Source organism: Saimiri boliviensis, chromosome 4 (genome assembly GCF_048565385.1).
Source record: "Saimiri boliviensis isolate mSaiBol1 chromosome 4, mSaiBol1.pri, whole genome shotgun sequence".
Classification (NCBI taxonomy): domain Eukaryota; kingdom Metazoa; phylum Chordata; class Mammalia; order Primates; family Cebidae; genus Saimiri; species Saimiri boliviensis.
Genome location: NC_133452.1, coordinates 82,762,783 through 82,780,751, shown reverse-complemented (window position 1 = coordinate 82,780,751; position 17,969 = coordinate 82,762,783). Strand labels below are relative to the sequence as shown.

At 43.8% G+C, this 17,969-nt stretch overlaps 1 protein-coding gene across 1 annotated transcript in view; it reads right to left on the bottom strand.

The window, feature by feature from the left end:
• LOC104650596 (uncharacterized) overlaps positions 1 to 17,644 on the bottom strand; it is a 75,502-nt gene extending 57,858 nt beyond the window's left edge. The window contains exons 1-3 of the mRNA XM_074397095.1: positions 17,523 to 17,644; positions 13,568 to 13,673; positions 11,527 to 11,850 (exon numbers count right to left, since the gene is read on the bottom strand). Of these exons, the coding sequence (XP_074253196.1) occupies positions 11,527 to 11,850; positions 13,568 to 13,673; positions 17,523 to 17,644 (552 nt within the window). The remainder of the gene's footprint in view (positions 1 to 11,526; positions 11,851 to 13,567; positions 13,674 to 17,522) is intronic.
• Positions 17,645 to 17,969: the final 325 nt, after the last annotated feature.

Below are 17,969 nucleotides of genomic sequence, written 5' to 3'. Positions count from 1 at the left end.
ACTAATAAATAACATTTTTATTCTTTCTGAGGAGGAAAAGAAAAAAAATTTAATTAAAAAATAAAATGGCTTTTTTTTTTTTCTTTTTTTCCCTGAGACAGAGTCTTACTTTGTCGCCCAGGCTGGAGTGCAGTGGTGTGATCTCAGCTCACTGCAACCTCTATCTCTTGGGTTCAAGTGATTCTCCTGCCTCAGCCTCCCTAGTAGTAGCTGGGACTACAGGTAAGTGCTACCATGCCCAGATAATTTTTCTATTTTTAATAGGGAAGGGATTTCACCATGTTGGCCAGGACAGTCTCAATCTCTTGAACTCATGATCCATCCAGCTTGGCTTCCCAAACTGCTGAGATTACAGGCATGAGCCACCGTGCCCAGCCTAAAAAATAAAATTTTATTTAAAATGTTTCAAGTCTATATACAAAGTGAGAAACTCTATTCCAAGGATTGTTGTCCTGGGTATGAGCATTATAGACAATTTACATTTTCTTCCTTTTGCTTATTTTCTCTCAAATATTCTAAATGCATTGCTTATATTTTATTATTTATTTATTTATTTTGATTTCTTACATTTTGCTTTATTTTGAGACAGAGTTTTGCTCTGTTGCCCAGGCTGGATTGTAGTGGTGTGATTTCAGCTCACTGCAACCTCTGCATCCCAGGTTCAAAACAATTTTCATGCCTCAGCCTCCCAGGTGGCTGAGGCTACAGGTGCATACCCCACCATGCCCAGTTAATTTTTGCATTTTTAGTAGAGACAGGGTTTCACCATGTTGGCCAGGCTGGTCTCAAACTCCTGACCTCAGGTCATCCACCTGCCTCAGCCTCCCAAAGTGCTAGGATTACCGGTGCGAGCCACCATGCCTGGCCACCTTTTTATTTTAAAAGTACTAGAATTACAAACCACAGGAATTTGCAAAAAAAAAAAAAAAAAAAAAAAAAAAGACACAGAGGGGCGGGCGTGGTGGCTCAAGCCTGTAATCCCAGCACTTTGGGAGGCCGAGGCAGGTGGATCATGAGGTCAAGAGATCGAGACCATCCTGGTCAACATGGTGAAACCCCGTCTCTACTAAAAACACAAAAAAAATTAGCTGGGCATGGTGGCACGTGCCTGTAATCCCAGCTACTCAGGAGGCTGGGGCAGGAGAATTGCCTGAACCCAGGAGGCGGAGGTTGCAGTGAGCCAAGATCACGCCATTGTACTCCAGCCTGGGTAACAGGAGCGAAACTCTGTCTCAAAAAAAAAAAAAAAAAAAAAAAAAAAAAAAAAAAAAAAAAGTACACAGGGAGGTCCAAAGTATGCTGGCCCAAATTCCTCCAACGTTGTAACTTATGTGACTCTAGTAAACTGTCACTATCAGGAAACTGACCTTGGTACAATCCCAAGTTTATTCAGGTTTCACCAGTTTTGTATGCAAAATGGGACTTGAGAATGCTAGGATTTGTATGCAGTATGTGTGTTTGTGGTTGTATGAAATTTTATCACATTTGCAGCTTTGTATAATCACACCTGAGATACAGAACTGTTCCATCCCTACACAGCTTCCTCATGCTACAACTTCAAACCACACTACCCCTCACCTCCCATTCCTAATTCCTAGCAAACACTACGTCTGTTCTCCATCTTTGCAGTTTTTGTTATTTCAATAATGTTACATAAATGCAATCATACAGTATGTAACCTTTAACTCTCTCTCTCTTTTTTTTTTTTTATTTTTTGAGACAGACTCTTGCTCTGTCACCCAGGCTGGTGTGCAGTGGTGCAATCTCAGGTCACTGTAATCTCCACCTCCCGGATTCAAGTGATTTTCTCACCTCAGCCTCTCTAGTAGCTGGGATTACAAGTGTGCGCCACCATGTCTGGCTAATTTTTGTACTTTCTGTAGAGACATTGTTTTGCCATGTTGGTCAGGCTGGTCTTGAACTCCTGACCTGAGGTTATCCACCCGCCTTGGCCTCACAACGTGCTGGGATTACAGGTGTGACCCACCACACTCGGCCTTCACTCAGTATAACTCTCTTGAGATAACCTGGTAGTACAAATCAGTTGTCTTAATATATTAAAATTTAGCATGATATGTACTTGAGTTTATACAAACAATTATAACATTTTAAAGTTTAAAACATTAAAATGTGAATCAAAGGCATATGAAATCCCTGGTTCACTGACACAGAACAAGGATTCTGAGATACAAATTTTGAAAAATGGTAATCTAATACAAGTCTATTACAATCCATTACGGTTGAGTATTCCTTATCTGAATACTTTGGAGCAGAAACACTTTGCACTTGGAATTTTTTCAGATTTGGGAATATGTGCATTATATACCGGTTAGGCAATCCCAAATCTGAAACTGTGAAATCTGAAATGTTCCAAAATCCTAAAACTGTGAGTTCCAATATGACACTCAAAGGAAATGCTCACAGGGGCATTTCAGAGTTTGGATTTTTGGATTAGGGGATCCTCAGCCTGTACAAGCACTTTATAGAAGAAAGGCCCAGGGATCAGTGCTGTGTCTTATCAGTGTTTACAAGAACACCTGATTTTGCACTTTTTATGGCCAAGCTCTAGATTCCAGTTCTTTCCCAACCCAGGTGAGTATGTTACATTCAAATATGACCACTTGCTACCCTTTCAAGTTCTTCCTAATGATCGAGGAAATGAACTCCTTAAATGTCCAGATCTGTGTGGTACTTTAGCTAGCATCACAACTCAGGTCCAATTATCCCATCTCTATGTGCAGCAGGTCCACATGACAAGTCCTCCCTCAGAAAGAGCTACCCCAACCTAGGACAGATTAAAACAAACTCTTCTCACTCTCCCTCCCTCCAGGTGCCTTGATCCCCTATCTTCTTCCTCCCTAGGCTAACCTGCTAAGTCTCCTGGATAGCTCACCCCCACTGCCTATCTGTTAGCTAACTGGGTGTGACAAACCAACTCCTCACACCTTCAGGTTTAGAATGCAAACACTCCAAGAACTTACTTCCCGAATACCAATACTTTCACAGTAATTTCCCTGCCTTTCCAAAGAGTGCTCTAAACAGGTAAAAGCTATAATAAAAACTCTATATATTTTTGTCATACAAATACCAAAAATGGCAGCATTTTTTTTTCTTTTTGCAATTCTAAAAATCTGGTTGATATGGTTATAGCTATAATAATATTAGATCTAAATGGAATTTGAAGTTGTGGTAAAAGGCTGGTTGTGGTTGGCTCACACCTGTAATCCCAGCACTTTGGGAGGCCAAGGTGGGAGGATCGCTTGAGGCCAGGAGTTTGAGACCTGCCCAGGCAACAAAGTAAGACCTTGTCACTATGAAAAATAGAAAAAATCAGCCAGGTGTGGTGGGGTGTGCACCTGTAGAGCCAGCTACATGGGAAGCTGAGGTGGGGGGATTACTAGATGTGGAGAGGTTAAGGCTGCAGTGAGCCATGATTGCACCACTGTACGAAGCCTGGGAAGAGAGAGTGAGACAATGTCTCAAAAAATAAAGAAAGGAAAGAAAAAAAAGGAAAGGAAGGAAACAAAGGGAAAGAAGGGAAGGAAGGGAAGGTAGGAAAAAGGAGAGGAGAGGAGAGGACGGGAGGGAAGGAAAGGAAAGGGAAGGAGAGGGAAGGATAGAGAGAGAGAGGAAAGGAAGAAGTAGAAAGAAGGAAAGACAGGAAGACAGAAAGAAATAGTGGTAAAGAGCTTGAACTCTTGAGCCAGACCACTGGGTTAGAATCAGGCCTCTGCCACTGTACTATCTGGATCAAGTGTTAGTTTGTGTGGCTCAATTTAGTCATCCGTAAAATGGTGATAAAAGCCACCTGCCTCATGGAACTGTTGTGAGACTTCAATAATATATGTAAAGCATTTAGACCACTGCCTAGCACACAGTAAGTATTATCTGTAAGTATTAACATTTATCTCTACTACAGGCCAGATTCACTTCTTTGTGATATTTCTTTATTCCTTTTGGACTCTGTAGTTCAACCTGCTTCTGAAATTTCCATACCAAGAAACAATGACAATGTTAAGAATTTTATTTCCTAAATTCATCTTGGTTAGTCAAAACTACTAGAACAGGCCGGGCGTGGTGGCTCAAGCCTGTAATCCCAGCACTTTGGGAGGCCGAGGCGGGTGGATCACGAGGTCAAGAGATCGAGACCATCCTGGTCAACATGGTGAAACCCCGTCTCTACTAAAAATACAAAAAATTAGCTGGGCATGGTAGCGCGTGCCTGTAATCCCAACTACTCAGGAGGCTGAGGCAGGAGAATTGCCTGAACCCAGGAGGCGGAGGTTGTGGTGAGCCGAGATCACGCCATTGTACTCCAGCCTGGGTAACAAGAGCGAAACTCCGTCTCAAAAAAAAAAAAAAAAAAAAAAAATTAAGATTCAAAATTTAAAAAAAAAAAAAAAAAAAAAAAAAAAAACTACTAGAACAAATTCCCTTTTATGTCCTAGCAAGTTAATAACATTTCACTAAATATAAATACGAGCAAATTTAAAGTACGGGAGTAATGGACCAAATGCCAAGCCAAAAGCAGTCTATCTATCCCAGAACATATACATGACACTCCCCTGTTAAAAAAAAAAAAGGAGGAATAATATGGTCATATGGATGTTTGTCTATGCATCAAATGGCTCTGAAAAGTTTCACAGCAGTCTACTGACAGGGAGAACTGTTTGTGGGAAGGGATAAGAAGACTTTTCACTGTACATGCCTTGTTATCTTTCAAATATTAAGCAGAAAATGCATTACCTAGACAAGATTTAATTTTTAAAATGGGGGTGCAGAGGTGACTCTAAGTAAGTACTCTGGAAGCCAGGTGTCAAGTCTCAATTTGCTATGACCTGTGTTATCTTGGGCAAGTTACTTAACCTCTGAGTCTCAGACAAAGCAAGGAGCAATAAATACAATAAATACTTCTAGGGTCTTTTTTTTTTCCCCCTGAGATGGAGTTTCACTCATTGCCCAGGCTAGAGTGCAGTGGCATGAGCTCAGCTCAGTGCAACCTCCGCTTCCAGGGTTCAAGCGATTCTACTGCCTCAGCCTCAGGAGTAGCTGGGATTACAGGTGCACACCACCACACCTGGGTAATGTTTTATATTTTTAGTAGAGACAGGGTTTCACTATGTTGGCCCAGCTGGTCTCAAACTACTGCCTCAGGTGATCTGTCCACCTCAGCCTCCTAAAGTGCTGGGATTACAGATTTGAAGGACCACACCTGGCCCTAGGTTCTATTCTAAAAGTTTTATTACCTCAATGGGGTAGTAAATAGATGGTACTTTTTTTTTAAGATATGGGAGAGGTAGTAATCCAACATTTTGTAAAACAAGGCAACTTTTTTTGTGGACTCAATTTTCAAATACAGTGGACCCTTGAACAACACGGGTTTTAGCTGCATGGGCCCATTTATATGTGGATCTTTTCAACCAAACGCAGCCCTGCAAATATGGAGGCCCAACTTTTCACACATCCAGGATCTGCAGGGCCCACAGTGGGGACTTGAGTATGCCAGGATTTTGGTAGAAATAGGGGTCCTGGAACCAAGTCCCTACGGTATGTGTCCTACGCATATACCATAGGACAACCAGACTACTTTTACAGTGTTAAGAAGCATAAATTTGTCACACCTATTAACCTTTCCAGATCATCTGTACTATTCTTACACAGTAACCCTTCTTAGAGGGGGTCTGATATATAGAAAATACCTACATACAATATTCTGCATATTAGGGCTGGGCACAGTGGCTGATGCCAGTAATCTCAGCACTTTGAGAGGCTGAGGTGGGCAGATCACCTGAAGTCAGGAGTTCAAGACCAGCCTGGCCAACATGGTGAGATTCCGTCTCTACTAAAAATACAAAAATTAGCCGGGCATGGTGGTGGGTGACTGTAATCCCAGCTACTTGGGAGGCTGAGGCAGGAGAATCGCTTGAACCTGGGTGGTGGAGGTTCCAGTGAGCCAAGATCACACCACTGCACTCCAGCCTGGGTGACAGGGCAAGACTCCATCTCAAAAAAAAAAAAAAAAAAGAGAATATTCTCCATATTAGTTTCTCTTGCACAACTTCAAAAGTGTTTTAAAGGAACACATCTTTATGCTATGTCATGAAATCAGCAATAAAATAATTAAAACAATTAATGTTTAAACATATAAATGACTATATATAAGAAACTTACTATACTTAAAGGCATTTATTATCAAACACTGAAAAAAAAAGTAACATCTCCAATCAATGGTAACAGCTATAACTGAGGACAGACTTTATTTCAGAAACACATGTAACGCATATATATATATTGGTTGGTTGGTTTTTTGAGACAGGATCTCTCTCTACCACCCAGGCTGGAGTGCAGTGGCACCATCATGGCTCACTCCACAGTGACCTCAGCCTCCTGGGCTCAAGTGATCCTCACACCTTGGCCTCCAAAGAAGCTGGAACTAAAGGCATGCATCATCATGCCCGGTTAATTTTTGCATTTTTTTTTTTTTTTTTTTTAAGAGACAGGGTTTTGCCCTTTTCCCAGGCTGGTCTGAAACTCCTGAGCTCCAGATCTGCCAGGTGTCAGCCTTCCAAAGTGCTGGGATTACAGGTGTAAGCCAGGCCCTAAGTAGGTGTAAAAATCCCTATTTCATGTAATAAATTGAGGCACCATAAAGATAAGGCCACAAGTCTAAGAACTGGGAGAGCTGGAAGCCCCCCCAGATCCCTTAGATTTGAGCTCAGTATACCAAACTAAGGGGGGCAGGGAGAGCTAACTTAATGTTAGCTGGCAGGCTGGTGTTAAGTTTGCAGCAGAATTTTCATTGATTCATGGGAAAATGGGGAAAAGTAAGGACAAAAAAGTAAACTTTTTTTTTTTTTTTTTTTTTTGAGAAGGAGTTTCACTCTTGTATCCCAGCTGGAGTGCAATGGCACCATCTCTGCTTACTACAATCTTTGTCTCCCAGGTTCAAGTGATTCTCCTGTCTCAGCCTTCAGAGTAGCTGGGATTACAGGTGCATGGCACCACACCCAGCTACTTTTATATTTTTAGTAGAGACAAAGTTTCCCCATGTTAGCCAGGCTGGTCTGAAAGCAAACTTTTTAATATAACTAAATGATTCAATTTAAAGATCTTTTATTCTGGCTGGGTGCAGTGGCTCATGCCTGTAATCCCAGCACATTGGGAGGCTGAGACGAGCAGATCATGAGATCAAGAGATCAAGACCATCCTGGCCAACATGGTGAAACCCTGTCTCTACTAAAAATACAAAAATTAGCTGGGCATGGTGGCGCATGCCTGTAGTACCAGCTACTCAGGAGGCTGAGGCAGGAGAATCACTCAAACCAAGGAGGCAGAGGTTGCAGTGAGCCAAGATCACGTCACCACAATCCAGCCTGGTGACAGGGCAAGACTGTCTCAAAAAGGTAAAAAATAAAATTTATCGTGACAGATTCTGTTCTTTCAAATTATTTGAGTGAAAATATCCTTTTGTTAAATGAAATAATGGTGATGGGACATAGTGGTGTGCTATTTGCTTTTATTGGCTGTACCTGGTAAAAATAAAAAATCAGGCAAGGCATGGTGGCTCACAAGGTCAAGAGATCGAGACCATCCTGGCCAACATGGTGAAACCCTGTCTCTATTAAAAATACAAAAATGGGCCGGGCGCGGTGGCTCAAGCCTGTAATCCCAGCACTTTGGGAGGCCAAGGCGGGTGGATCACGAGGTCAAGAGATCGAGACCATCCTGGTCAACACGGTGAAACCCTGTCTCTACTAAAAATCTAAAAAATTAGCTGGGCATGGTGGCACGTGCCTGTAATCCCAGCTACTCAGGAGGCTGAGGCAGGAGAATTGCCTGAACCCAGGAGGCGGAGGTTGCGGTGAGCCGAGATCGCGCCATTGCACTCCAGCCTGGGTAACAAGAGCAAAACTCTGTCTAAAAAAAAAAAAAAAAAAAAAAAAAATACAAAAATGAGCTGGGCATGGTGGCATGTACCTGTAATCCCAGCTACTCAGGAAGCTGATGCAGGCGAATCACTTGAACCCAGAAGGCAGAGCCTGCAGTAAGCTGAGAACACACGACTGCACATCAACCTGGCAACACAACAAGACTCTGTCTCAAAAAACAAAAAAATCAGCATTTCTATTGTAGCCTCCTAATTTTGGGGAAAATATTTCTTTAGAAATCTAAAAGTCTGGCCCTTTACATCATTATGGCCCCAAAATAAAAGAGGACTTTACACACAGATAACACATGTCCCTCAAGATTCTCTCTTTAATCTCTACCTTGTTCTCTTTGGATTAGGACATTTGTGATTGTGAAATGAGAATAAAGTTGAGTATAAGCAATCCAAAACCATGTGCTGACACTGGATCCTGAAAGAGGACTTTCTTCAGAATCTTTTTCATCTGTTAACTTGTCTCTGGGCTCAAACATTTTTTTCATTTGTTTTAAGACAGAGTTTCTTTCTTATTGCCCAGGCTGGAGTGCAGTGGTGTGATCTCGGCTCACTACAACCTCCGCCTCCCAGGTTCAAGTGATTCTCCTGCCTCAGCTTCCTGAGAAGCTGAGATTACAGGTATGCACCACCACACCCAGCTAATTTTGTATTTTTAGTAGAGACAAGGTTTCTCCATGTTGGTCTGGCTGGTCTTGAACTACTGGCCTCACAAGATCCACCCATCTCGGCTTCCCAAAGTGCTGGGATTACAGGCGTGAGCCAGGTGGCTTCAAACTTATTTATTTATTTGAGATGGAATTTCACTCTTGTTGTCGGCTCACTGCAACCTCCATCTCCTGGGTTCAAGCAATTCTCCTGCCTCAGCCTCCCAAGTAGCTGGGATTAGAGGCATGCACCACCACGCTCACCTACCTAATTTTGTATTTTTAGTAGAGACGGGACAGGGTTTCTCCATGTTGCTCAAGCTGGTCTCGAACTCCCAACCTCAGGTGATCCACCTGCCTCGGCCTCCCAAAGCGGTATTACAGGTGTGAACCACCACACCTGGCCTGAGCTCAACTTTCTTTTCCTAAGGAGTCACATCTTTGAGTAGCACTGCTACATGGCAACCACTATTCAAAAGAAACTAACTTGAGGTGTCCAATAATCAGCTTTCATTAAAGTCTCTTTCAGCTTGACAAAATAAAAACTTTCAATGTTTTGTCTACCTACTTCCAAAAGAAAATTAGTCTACATATGTACATATATGTGATTATATATGTATATATACATATGTGATTTTGAGCAGGCTGTTTATAAACTATTTCCAAAATAAGCTGACCTGTAAATTCATTTATTAAATGAGTAGTTTATAAACTACTTGATTTTTATGAGTAGTTTATAAACTACTTGATTTTTATAAGTAGTTTATAAACAGGCTGATCAAACTGAACAAATTTCTTAAAATAATTTCACTGTATAGATAGCAAGTAAGTTATTTACTCTTATTAGCATATCTTATTTTTATCTGTCCTTAACAAGTGTCTAAGTTAAACTGTTTTCTGTCCACAGTGACACACTGAAACAACACTTTCAGTCACAACATACTAAATTCAAATTTAAACTATAAAGAGATCCAGTTACCTTTAGTCTTACATGTACTTTAATATACTTTTAATATACTTCTTGACGTTTTATGATGCACACACAGCTCTTACAGGACATTTAACTATGAGAATAGAGTGTATGCTTATTAAATGGTTCAAAACTCTTTTAAAAAGTCAACTTTAAGAACTTAAACATACAGTAAAGTACTCCTTCCATGCCCCAATGTTAAAAGGTCTACTAATTTTAGTCTACTTGTTTTTTAAAAAAATCTGAAATCGGTAATAATTCTGCTTAAATTCCATATTAACCTAGGATCAAAAGCCATTTTTACTTCTTAATACTTGAAATGTGCTGCTGCATGTTTTTCTTACATATTTATTCAATCAACTAACTTCAGGTGGAAGGTACTTATGAGTTTAAAAATCCTTTCCCAAAGTGGAATAACATTAAAATTTTGCATAAAAGACACTCAATGTTTCTCAAGGGTATCTGAGGTTCTAATCAGTCTATTACCTTGGTTTGGAATAACCACCACCAACAAATGTGAGCTTTTTGTCACATCTATGTATTTTCCTCTGTAAACTAATACCTACATTTTAAATGCATTTTGAAAATGTTTCATTTGGCCATGTAATAATTATTTCCCCTGTAAAAAGCTACAGGATTTTGGTTTAAGAGCAAATGAGATAGAGTATCTGGTCCGTAAGAAGGCTAAGTGGAAAGATCTGCACCCTGAAGTTTGTAACCAATAACAAGACAAACTCTAATGCTAATTTGTTCATGTAATCAACAATATGTGCATCAAAATAAACTAGTGAGCTATACATTTCTGTCTACATACCAATATACCAATCAACAGGAGGTGAAGAAATTGGTCAAATGTGACTGTTTACTAACATGTTAACAAACACCTAATTAGACATAGTCTCTATTAAAATAATAATCTATCAATTCTGAAATCATTCCTTCAAATTGTTATGTTTGTAATACCCCCCCCATAAAAAAAACAGCAGCAACCATTAAAATGTAAATTCCTCCGTTTTTCAAAGTAACTTGCCTAGGAAAATTTAATGCATTAAAATAAAATGTAACAGACAAACCAATTACAATATTAAAAAATATATACACTAAAGTGATCAGTAACACAAACCAATCGCTCAAGTTTAGCAAAGCATGTGTTTTTAGTCTGTTGTGGGTATCCTATTACACTAGTAAGTAACAACTTTTACAAGTCATTCCAATGCCTAAAAACACCACCATACACACAACATGCTTGTCCTTTACACCAATGAAGCTTAAACTCAGACCATTTCCCCCTCCTGCCACACTGAAATATACAAGGGGAAATCCAAGAAATCAGATATAATAAGTGCCCGTATCTTCTTCCAGGGTAGGGTCAAACTCGTGTTTGCCCATAAATGTCACCGTCCCAGTAAGTCTGCAAATTCTCACTAGCGCTGGAGTACAAAGAGGCCTGACCAGGAAGACACTGGGAAACGCAATCCCCGAGTCCGCGCCGGCCCCAAAGCTTCGGCTGCAGCGATAGGAGGACAAGAGGTGGCCGCTGGCCTCGCGGGTGCGGCGGACACCCCCGCCCGCCAACCGAGAACCAGGAAACCTGTCAGGCTGACCGGGACCCACCCTCCTCAGACTCTCCCGCTCCAGCCCAGCGCCACCGCCGCCCCCGCCCGCCCGACGGCACCCGGACCGCCCCCGCCTCGCGGCTGCACTTTCACCTCATCCCTCCCTAGTGGCCTCGTAGCCCCATCACCTACGCTGCGCGGCCTGGGCGTTCGCCGCCCTTCGGGCTGGAGCGCCCAGCTGTCGCCCCAAGCCCGGCCCCGGCCCGACCCCGTCCGTTCCCCGCGGCAGGTCCCTGGCGGCCCAGGCCTGAGCTCCCGCCGCGAGCTCCCCACCCCCAGCCTCCACTACCTACTGGCGCGGCCGCTCCCGGCCCACTCCCCAACCGCTACATGGAGGCAAGGGCAGCAAAGCACCTCAGCCAGGGCCGCAGGTCGCAGAGGGCCGGGTGCTCGGGGTCCCGCTCCTACTCCCACTCCAGGATCCGGGCTGCGCACACGGCATACTGGGCCACCCGCTACCACCACAGCACCAACACTCTCAGAAGAACTGGACGGGCGCCGCCATCTTGCCCCTCCGCCGCCACCGCCTCCTTCCGCCTCCTTCCGCCTCCACCTCAGCCGCTGCTGGCAGTCGGCCTGATGCAGCCGCCGCGCCTCATTGGCTCCGTCGCTTGTTCCGGACCCTACCCCACGGGCGCAGCCCAACCGCCCCAAAATGAGGCGGGCAGAGGGAGCAAGCTATGCACGGGCACGGAGGGAGGGGGTTGAGCGCGCAGCCGCCCAGGAGGCCGAATTGGCTGACTGAGACTGAGGCTGCGCGTTGCGGGGCGCGTGAAGGGCGGGGCTGGTGTGAGGGGTGGGACTGGGTGGGAGGGGCTTACGGGAACCGCTGTCAGGAACACTTAGCGAGCATCACACTGTGGGTAGCTGGGTGAACCCTTAGACCCTCCCTCTGGTATGGCAACTGGTTGCGATCCTTTTTCCCTTTTTTGTCGTTATCACTTGATATTTCTGACACAATCCAAATCACCCCTGGCCAATGCTTGGGGATTCTGAGCCACCCTCCTATGACCTGATGTTCCCACCACAACCTCCAGGCACTTTGTGTTCAACCTGTGCAAAACTTTTTTTTTTTTAATGTGCACAACTATGTTTTAAATTAAAAAACTATTTAAAAAAATGATTTATGGGCCGGGCTCAGTGGCTTACACCTGCAATCCCAACACTTTGGGAGGCTGAGGCAGGTGGATCACTTGAGGTCAGGAGTTCGAGACTAGCTTGGCCTACATGGTGAAACCCCCGCCTCTACTAAATAAAATAAAATAAAAAATTAGCCAGGCATGGTGGTGTGCGCCTATAATCCCAGCTACTTAGGAGACTGAGGCACCAGAATCACTTGAACCCGGGAGGCGGAGGTTGCAGTGAGCCAAGATGGTGCCACTGCACTCCATCCTGGGCCATAGAGTGAGAGTCAAAAAAACAAAACAAAACAAAAAAAAAAACACAAAAAACAAATTTATGAATGCCTTGCTTCTCTGTAAGCTGAATTTGAGGTGCCTTCCCATAATTCGTATCATACAGAAAAATATAGATGAGCTAATAAAATCAGTACGAAGAAAAGGAAAAGTCACACCCTGGCGTAGTGGCTCACGCTTGTAATCCTAGCATGCTGGGAGGCCTGACCAATATGGTAAAACCCCGTCTTGACTAAAAATATAAAAATTAGCAGGCAGATCACCTGAGGTCGGGAGTTCAAGACCAGTCTGACCAACATGGAGAAACCCTGTCTCTACTAAAAATACATTAGCCTGGCATGGTGGCCCATGACTGCAATCCCAGCTGCTACTCGGGAAGCTGAGGCAGGAGAATCCCTTGAACCTGGGAGGCGAGTTTGTGGTGAGCTGCGCCACCTCACTCCAGCCTGGGCAACAAGAGCGAAACTCCGTCGTTTTTTTTAAAAAGAAAAAGAAAAAGAAAAAGAAAACAAAAAGTGAGAATAAAATGAAAGGTCAGGAATAAGAACACAGATAAGCCAGTCATAGGGGCTTACACAGTTATGAAAATTGGGTCATACATTTGGCTCTGAGCTTCCTGGTGGCCAAAACTGAGAGGAAAACACATGTATGTGCTTTTATCATTGTGTCTAAGAAGAAACACAGTGTTCTTGGAGACTCTCAGTGTTTCCCTTGTTGCAGCTTTCCATTTTTCAGGGGCTTTATATAGTGAGTTTGAGTAATAAGCAATATCCTTGTATTCATTACCTATTGTTGGGTAAAACTCGCCCCAAATTTAGCAGCTTAATAAACAATACACGTTTATTTTTCCTCACAGTTTCAGTGGGCTAGGAATCTGGAAGAGGTTAGCTGTGTCCTCTGGCTCAGGCTCTCATGAGGATACAATCAAGCTGTCAGCCAGGGCTGCAGCTCTCGCAAGGCTTCACAATCCTCTTTCAAACCCACTTCCACAGCTGCCAGAAGGCCTCAGGTGCTCTCTGTTGGCTGCAGGCCTCAGTTCCTGTCCACTTGTACCTCTTCATAAGAAGCAGCTGGCTTGCCCCAGGGCTAGGGAGGAGAAAGAGGAAGAGAAAATGAAAACGAGAGAGTGATCCTAGTCCTTTTTTTGTAACCTAATTCCAGAAGTAACATCCCATCACTTTTATGCATTCTATTGCTACTTAGAAAATAGCACCTAGGTCCAGCAAGATATGATGGCTCACACTTGTAATCCCAGAATTTTAGGAGGCCGAAGTGAGTGGATCACCTGAGGTCAGGAGTTCAAGACCAGCCTGACCAATGTGGTGAAACACCGTCTCGACTAAAAACGTAAAAATTAGCTGAACGTAGTGGAACACGCCTGTAATCCCAGCTACTTGGGAAGCTGAGTCAGGGCAATCACTTAAACTCAGGAGGCAGAGGTTGAAATGAGCCAAAATCATACCATTGCACTTCAGCCTGGCCTAGAAGGCAAAACTCCATCTCAAAAAAAAAAAAAAAAAAAAAAAAAGAAAAAAAGGAAAAGAAAAAGAGTCTCAATAGTCCTTAGGTCCAGCCCATGCTCAAACAGAGAGGATTATACAGGACATAAATATGAGGAGGCTGTTTACCACAGTCCTCAAAAACATCCTTACTCTGCCCGGGTGGGGTGGCTCACAACATTTTGACAGGCTGAGGCAGGAGGATTGCTTGAGGCCAGCAGTTCGAGACCAGCCTGAGCAACATAGGGAGCTCTGGTCTCTGCAAAAAATATACAAAATTAGCCAGGTGTGGTGGTGCATGCTTGTTGTTCCAGCTACTTGGGAGGCTGAGGGGGGAGGACTGATTGAGCCCAGGGTTCTTGGGATGGTGGTGTGGGTTGAGGCTACAATGAACAAACATTGCCCCACTGCACTCCTACCTGGATGACAGAATGAGATCTTGATTCAAAAAAAAATCCTCACTCTGCATCCCTAATGATTTTCATAAATCTAAGTGGACTCCTGCAGCTTCCCTTCACATAGATTCCTTTACTCAGTTAATGAGATCTCTTGATCATGTGGCTTCTTTTATGTCTGGGAGGTTTACCTATTTTATTGTAGATAGTGACTGTTACTTTTCATTACTGTGTAATAATACATTATATTACATATCCAAAATTTTATTTATCCATTCTACTGCTGTTGGACATCTGGCTTATTTTTAGCTATCACTAATTAAGTTGCTATGAATTCTATAAATGACTTTTGGTGGACATAAGCCCTCATTACTTTCTTTTTTTATTTTTTTTATTTTTTTTATTTTTATTTTTATTTTTTTGAGACGGAGTTTTCGCTCTTGTTACCCAGGCTGGAGTGCAATGGCGCGATCTCGGCTCACTGCAACCTCCGCCTCCTGGGTTCAGGCAATTCTCCTGCCTCAGCCTCCTGAGTAGCTGGGATTACAGGCACGTGCCACCATGCCCAGCTAATTTTTTGTATTTTTAGTAGAGACGGGGTTTCACCATGTTGACCAGGATGGTCTCGATCTCTCGACCTCGTGATCCACCCGCCTCGGCCTCCCAAAGTGCTGGGATTACAAGCTTGAGCCACCGCGCCCGGCCTTATTTTTTATTTTTTAATTGGAGAGAGAGTTTTGCTCTTGTTGCCCAGGCTGGAGTGCAATGGGGAAATCATGACTCACTGCAACCTCTGCTTCCTGGGTTCAAGCAATTCTCCTGCCTGAGTTTCCCAAAATGCTGGGATTACAGGCATGAGCCACCCTGCCCAGGCAGCCTGAGCCCTCATTTCTGTTAGGAATACGTCAGGAGCGGAATTGATCAGTGAGATAGTATTGATTGCATGGATAAATACTGCCTCTGTCAATTCGGGTGCTCCAAGTGAGAAGGTACAGTAGCCTGCAGGCCCACACAAGCATGAACATTAAAAAAATATATTGAATTTTTTCAAGAAAAGAGCACTTAACCCTGAAAAGTCATTGAACAACGTGATAAGCAAGAAGGTAATCATAGCCAACAGCACAAGCATTGGCCCAAGACAAGTCTGGCTCTGGCCAGCAAAATGTTAAAAAAGGGTTCATATACGTCATAAAATAGTAAGAGAATGTGCGTGTGTGAGAGGGATGGGAAGTCAAACTAAAGAGAAATAGTGTAAAGAGAAAAGAGAGCCGGGCGTGGTGGCTCAAGCCTGTAATCCCAGCACTTTGGGAGGCCGAGGCGGGTGGATCACGAGGTCAAGAGATCGAGACCATCCTGGTCAACATGGTGAAACCCCGTCTCTACTAAAAATACAAAAATTAGCTGGGCGTGGTGGCGCGTGCCTGTAATCCCAGCTACTTAGGAAGCTGAGGCAGGAGAATTGTCTGAGCCCAGGAGGCGGAGGTTGCGGTGAGCCGAGATCTCGCCATTGCACTCCAGCCTGGGTAACAAGAGCGAAACTCCGTCTCAAAAAAAAAAAAAAAAAAAAAGAGAAAAGAGAGAGAGAAGCTTTTTCTTTTAAAAACTCAAAACAGCTAAGCCAAAACATGTTTTAAAAGTTTTAAAAAGGAAAACTGTAAAGTAATAGAGGAGTAAATTGTGGGAAGTAGAAAAGTTCCTGTGGTCCCAACTCCACAGGAGGTTAAGTGGGAGGACTGCTTGAGCCCAGGAGTTCAAGGGTGCAGTGAGCTATGATTGTGCCATTGCACTCCAGCCTGGGTGATAGAGGGAGACCCTGTTTTAATAAGAAAAGTTTGGGGCCAGATACAGTGGCTCGCATCTGTAATCCCAGCACTTTGGGTGGCCAAGGCAGGTGGATCACTTGAGGTCAGGAGGTCGAGACCAGCCTGACCAACATGGTGAAACTCTGTCTCTACTAATTAGCTGGGCATGGTGGCGCATGCCTGTAATCCCAGATGCAGGTGTGTGCCACCATGCTTGACTAATTTTCTTTAATTTTGTACAGATGGGGTCTTGCTACATTGCCCAGGCTGGTCTCAAACTCCTGGGCTCAGGTAGTGTTGGAAATAGATGTTGGAAATAGATGCTCGGTACCACAAAGAAAAATTAGCACTGAGACAGCTGATCTTTCAGCAACACAAGTTTTACTTCCTGGACTGCAGGAAGGATACTCCTGGTAGCCATTGTGCCATGGGAGTACAATGAACAAAGGAGGAACCAGGCGAGCTGATCCCAGTTCGGTTTCATAACACAAGAAGCAGATGACAAGGTGGAATTTGATGTGCAAGAGACTGACAGGAAAAAAAAGCCTGTGAAGAATAAAGGAAAGGGGGAGCAAGAATAAGCATGGATGGGCCAGGTGAGGTGGCTCACGCCTGTAATCCCAGCACTTTGGGAGGCCAACGCAGGCAGATCACCTGAGGTCCAGACTTTGAGACCAGCCTGCACAGCATGGTGAAATCCCACATCTACTAAAAATACAAAAATTAGCCTGGTGTGGTGGTGGGCACCTGTAATCCCAGCTACTTGGGAGGCTGAGGCAGGAGAATAGCTTGAACTCAGGAGGGGGAGGTTGCAGTGACCTGAGATCATACCACTGCATTCCAGCCCGGGTGACAGAATGAGCAAGACTCTGTCTCAAAAATAATAATAAAAATTAAAAAAAAAATTTTTTTTAAAGGCATGAATGGACACAGTGGCTCCTGCCTATAATCCTAGCACTTTGAGAAGCCAAGGCAGGAGGATCACTTGAGGCCAGGAGTTCAAGACCAGCCTGGGCAACATGGCGAGACCCTGTGTCTACAAAAAAAAAATAAAATTATTAGCTGAGCATAGTGTTATGAATGTGGAGTCCTAGCTACTGAGGAGGCCAAGGTAGGAGGATTGCTTGAGCCCAGGAGGTGGAGGCTACAATGAGCCACGATGGAGCCACTGCACTCCAAATTCTATTTAAAATAAAAATAAAATAAAATAAAACAAATATTCATGGAGAGCATACTGACCACAATGCAGGTCTGACAACCATTTGAGAGCTCTGCAGAGAGTCCAGAGGAGACTGTCCACGTAAGAGCTGCTTGTAAGGCAGGAATGGCCTGAATCTGGAATCCCTGACATGCAGAGTCATTGGCTGGCACAGCCTGAGAAGAGCATGCATCAGCATGAAGCCTGTGGTGGGCCTAAGTGTGTAGCAGATGGAGTGTCTTGGCCAGCCTGACCTCTTGCAGTATGCTGTATTTTATTTATTTTTTAAATCGAGTCTTGCTCTGTCACCCAGGCTGGAGTGCAGTGGTGTCATGTCCGCTTACAGCAACCTCTGCCTCCCTGATTCAAGCAGTTCTCCTGCTTCAGCCTTCCAAGTAGCTGGGACTACAGGCATGTATCAGCATGTCTGGCTAATTTTTGTATTTGTAGTGGAGATGTGTTTTCACAATATTGGTCAGGTGGGTTTC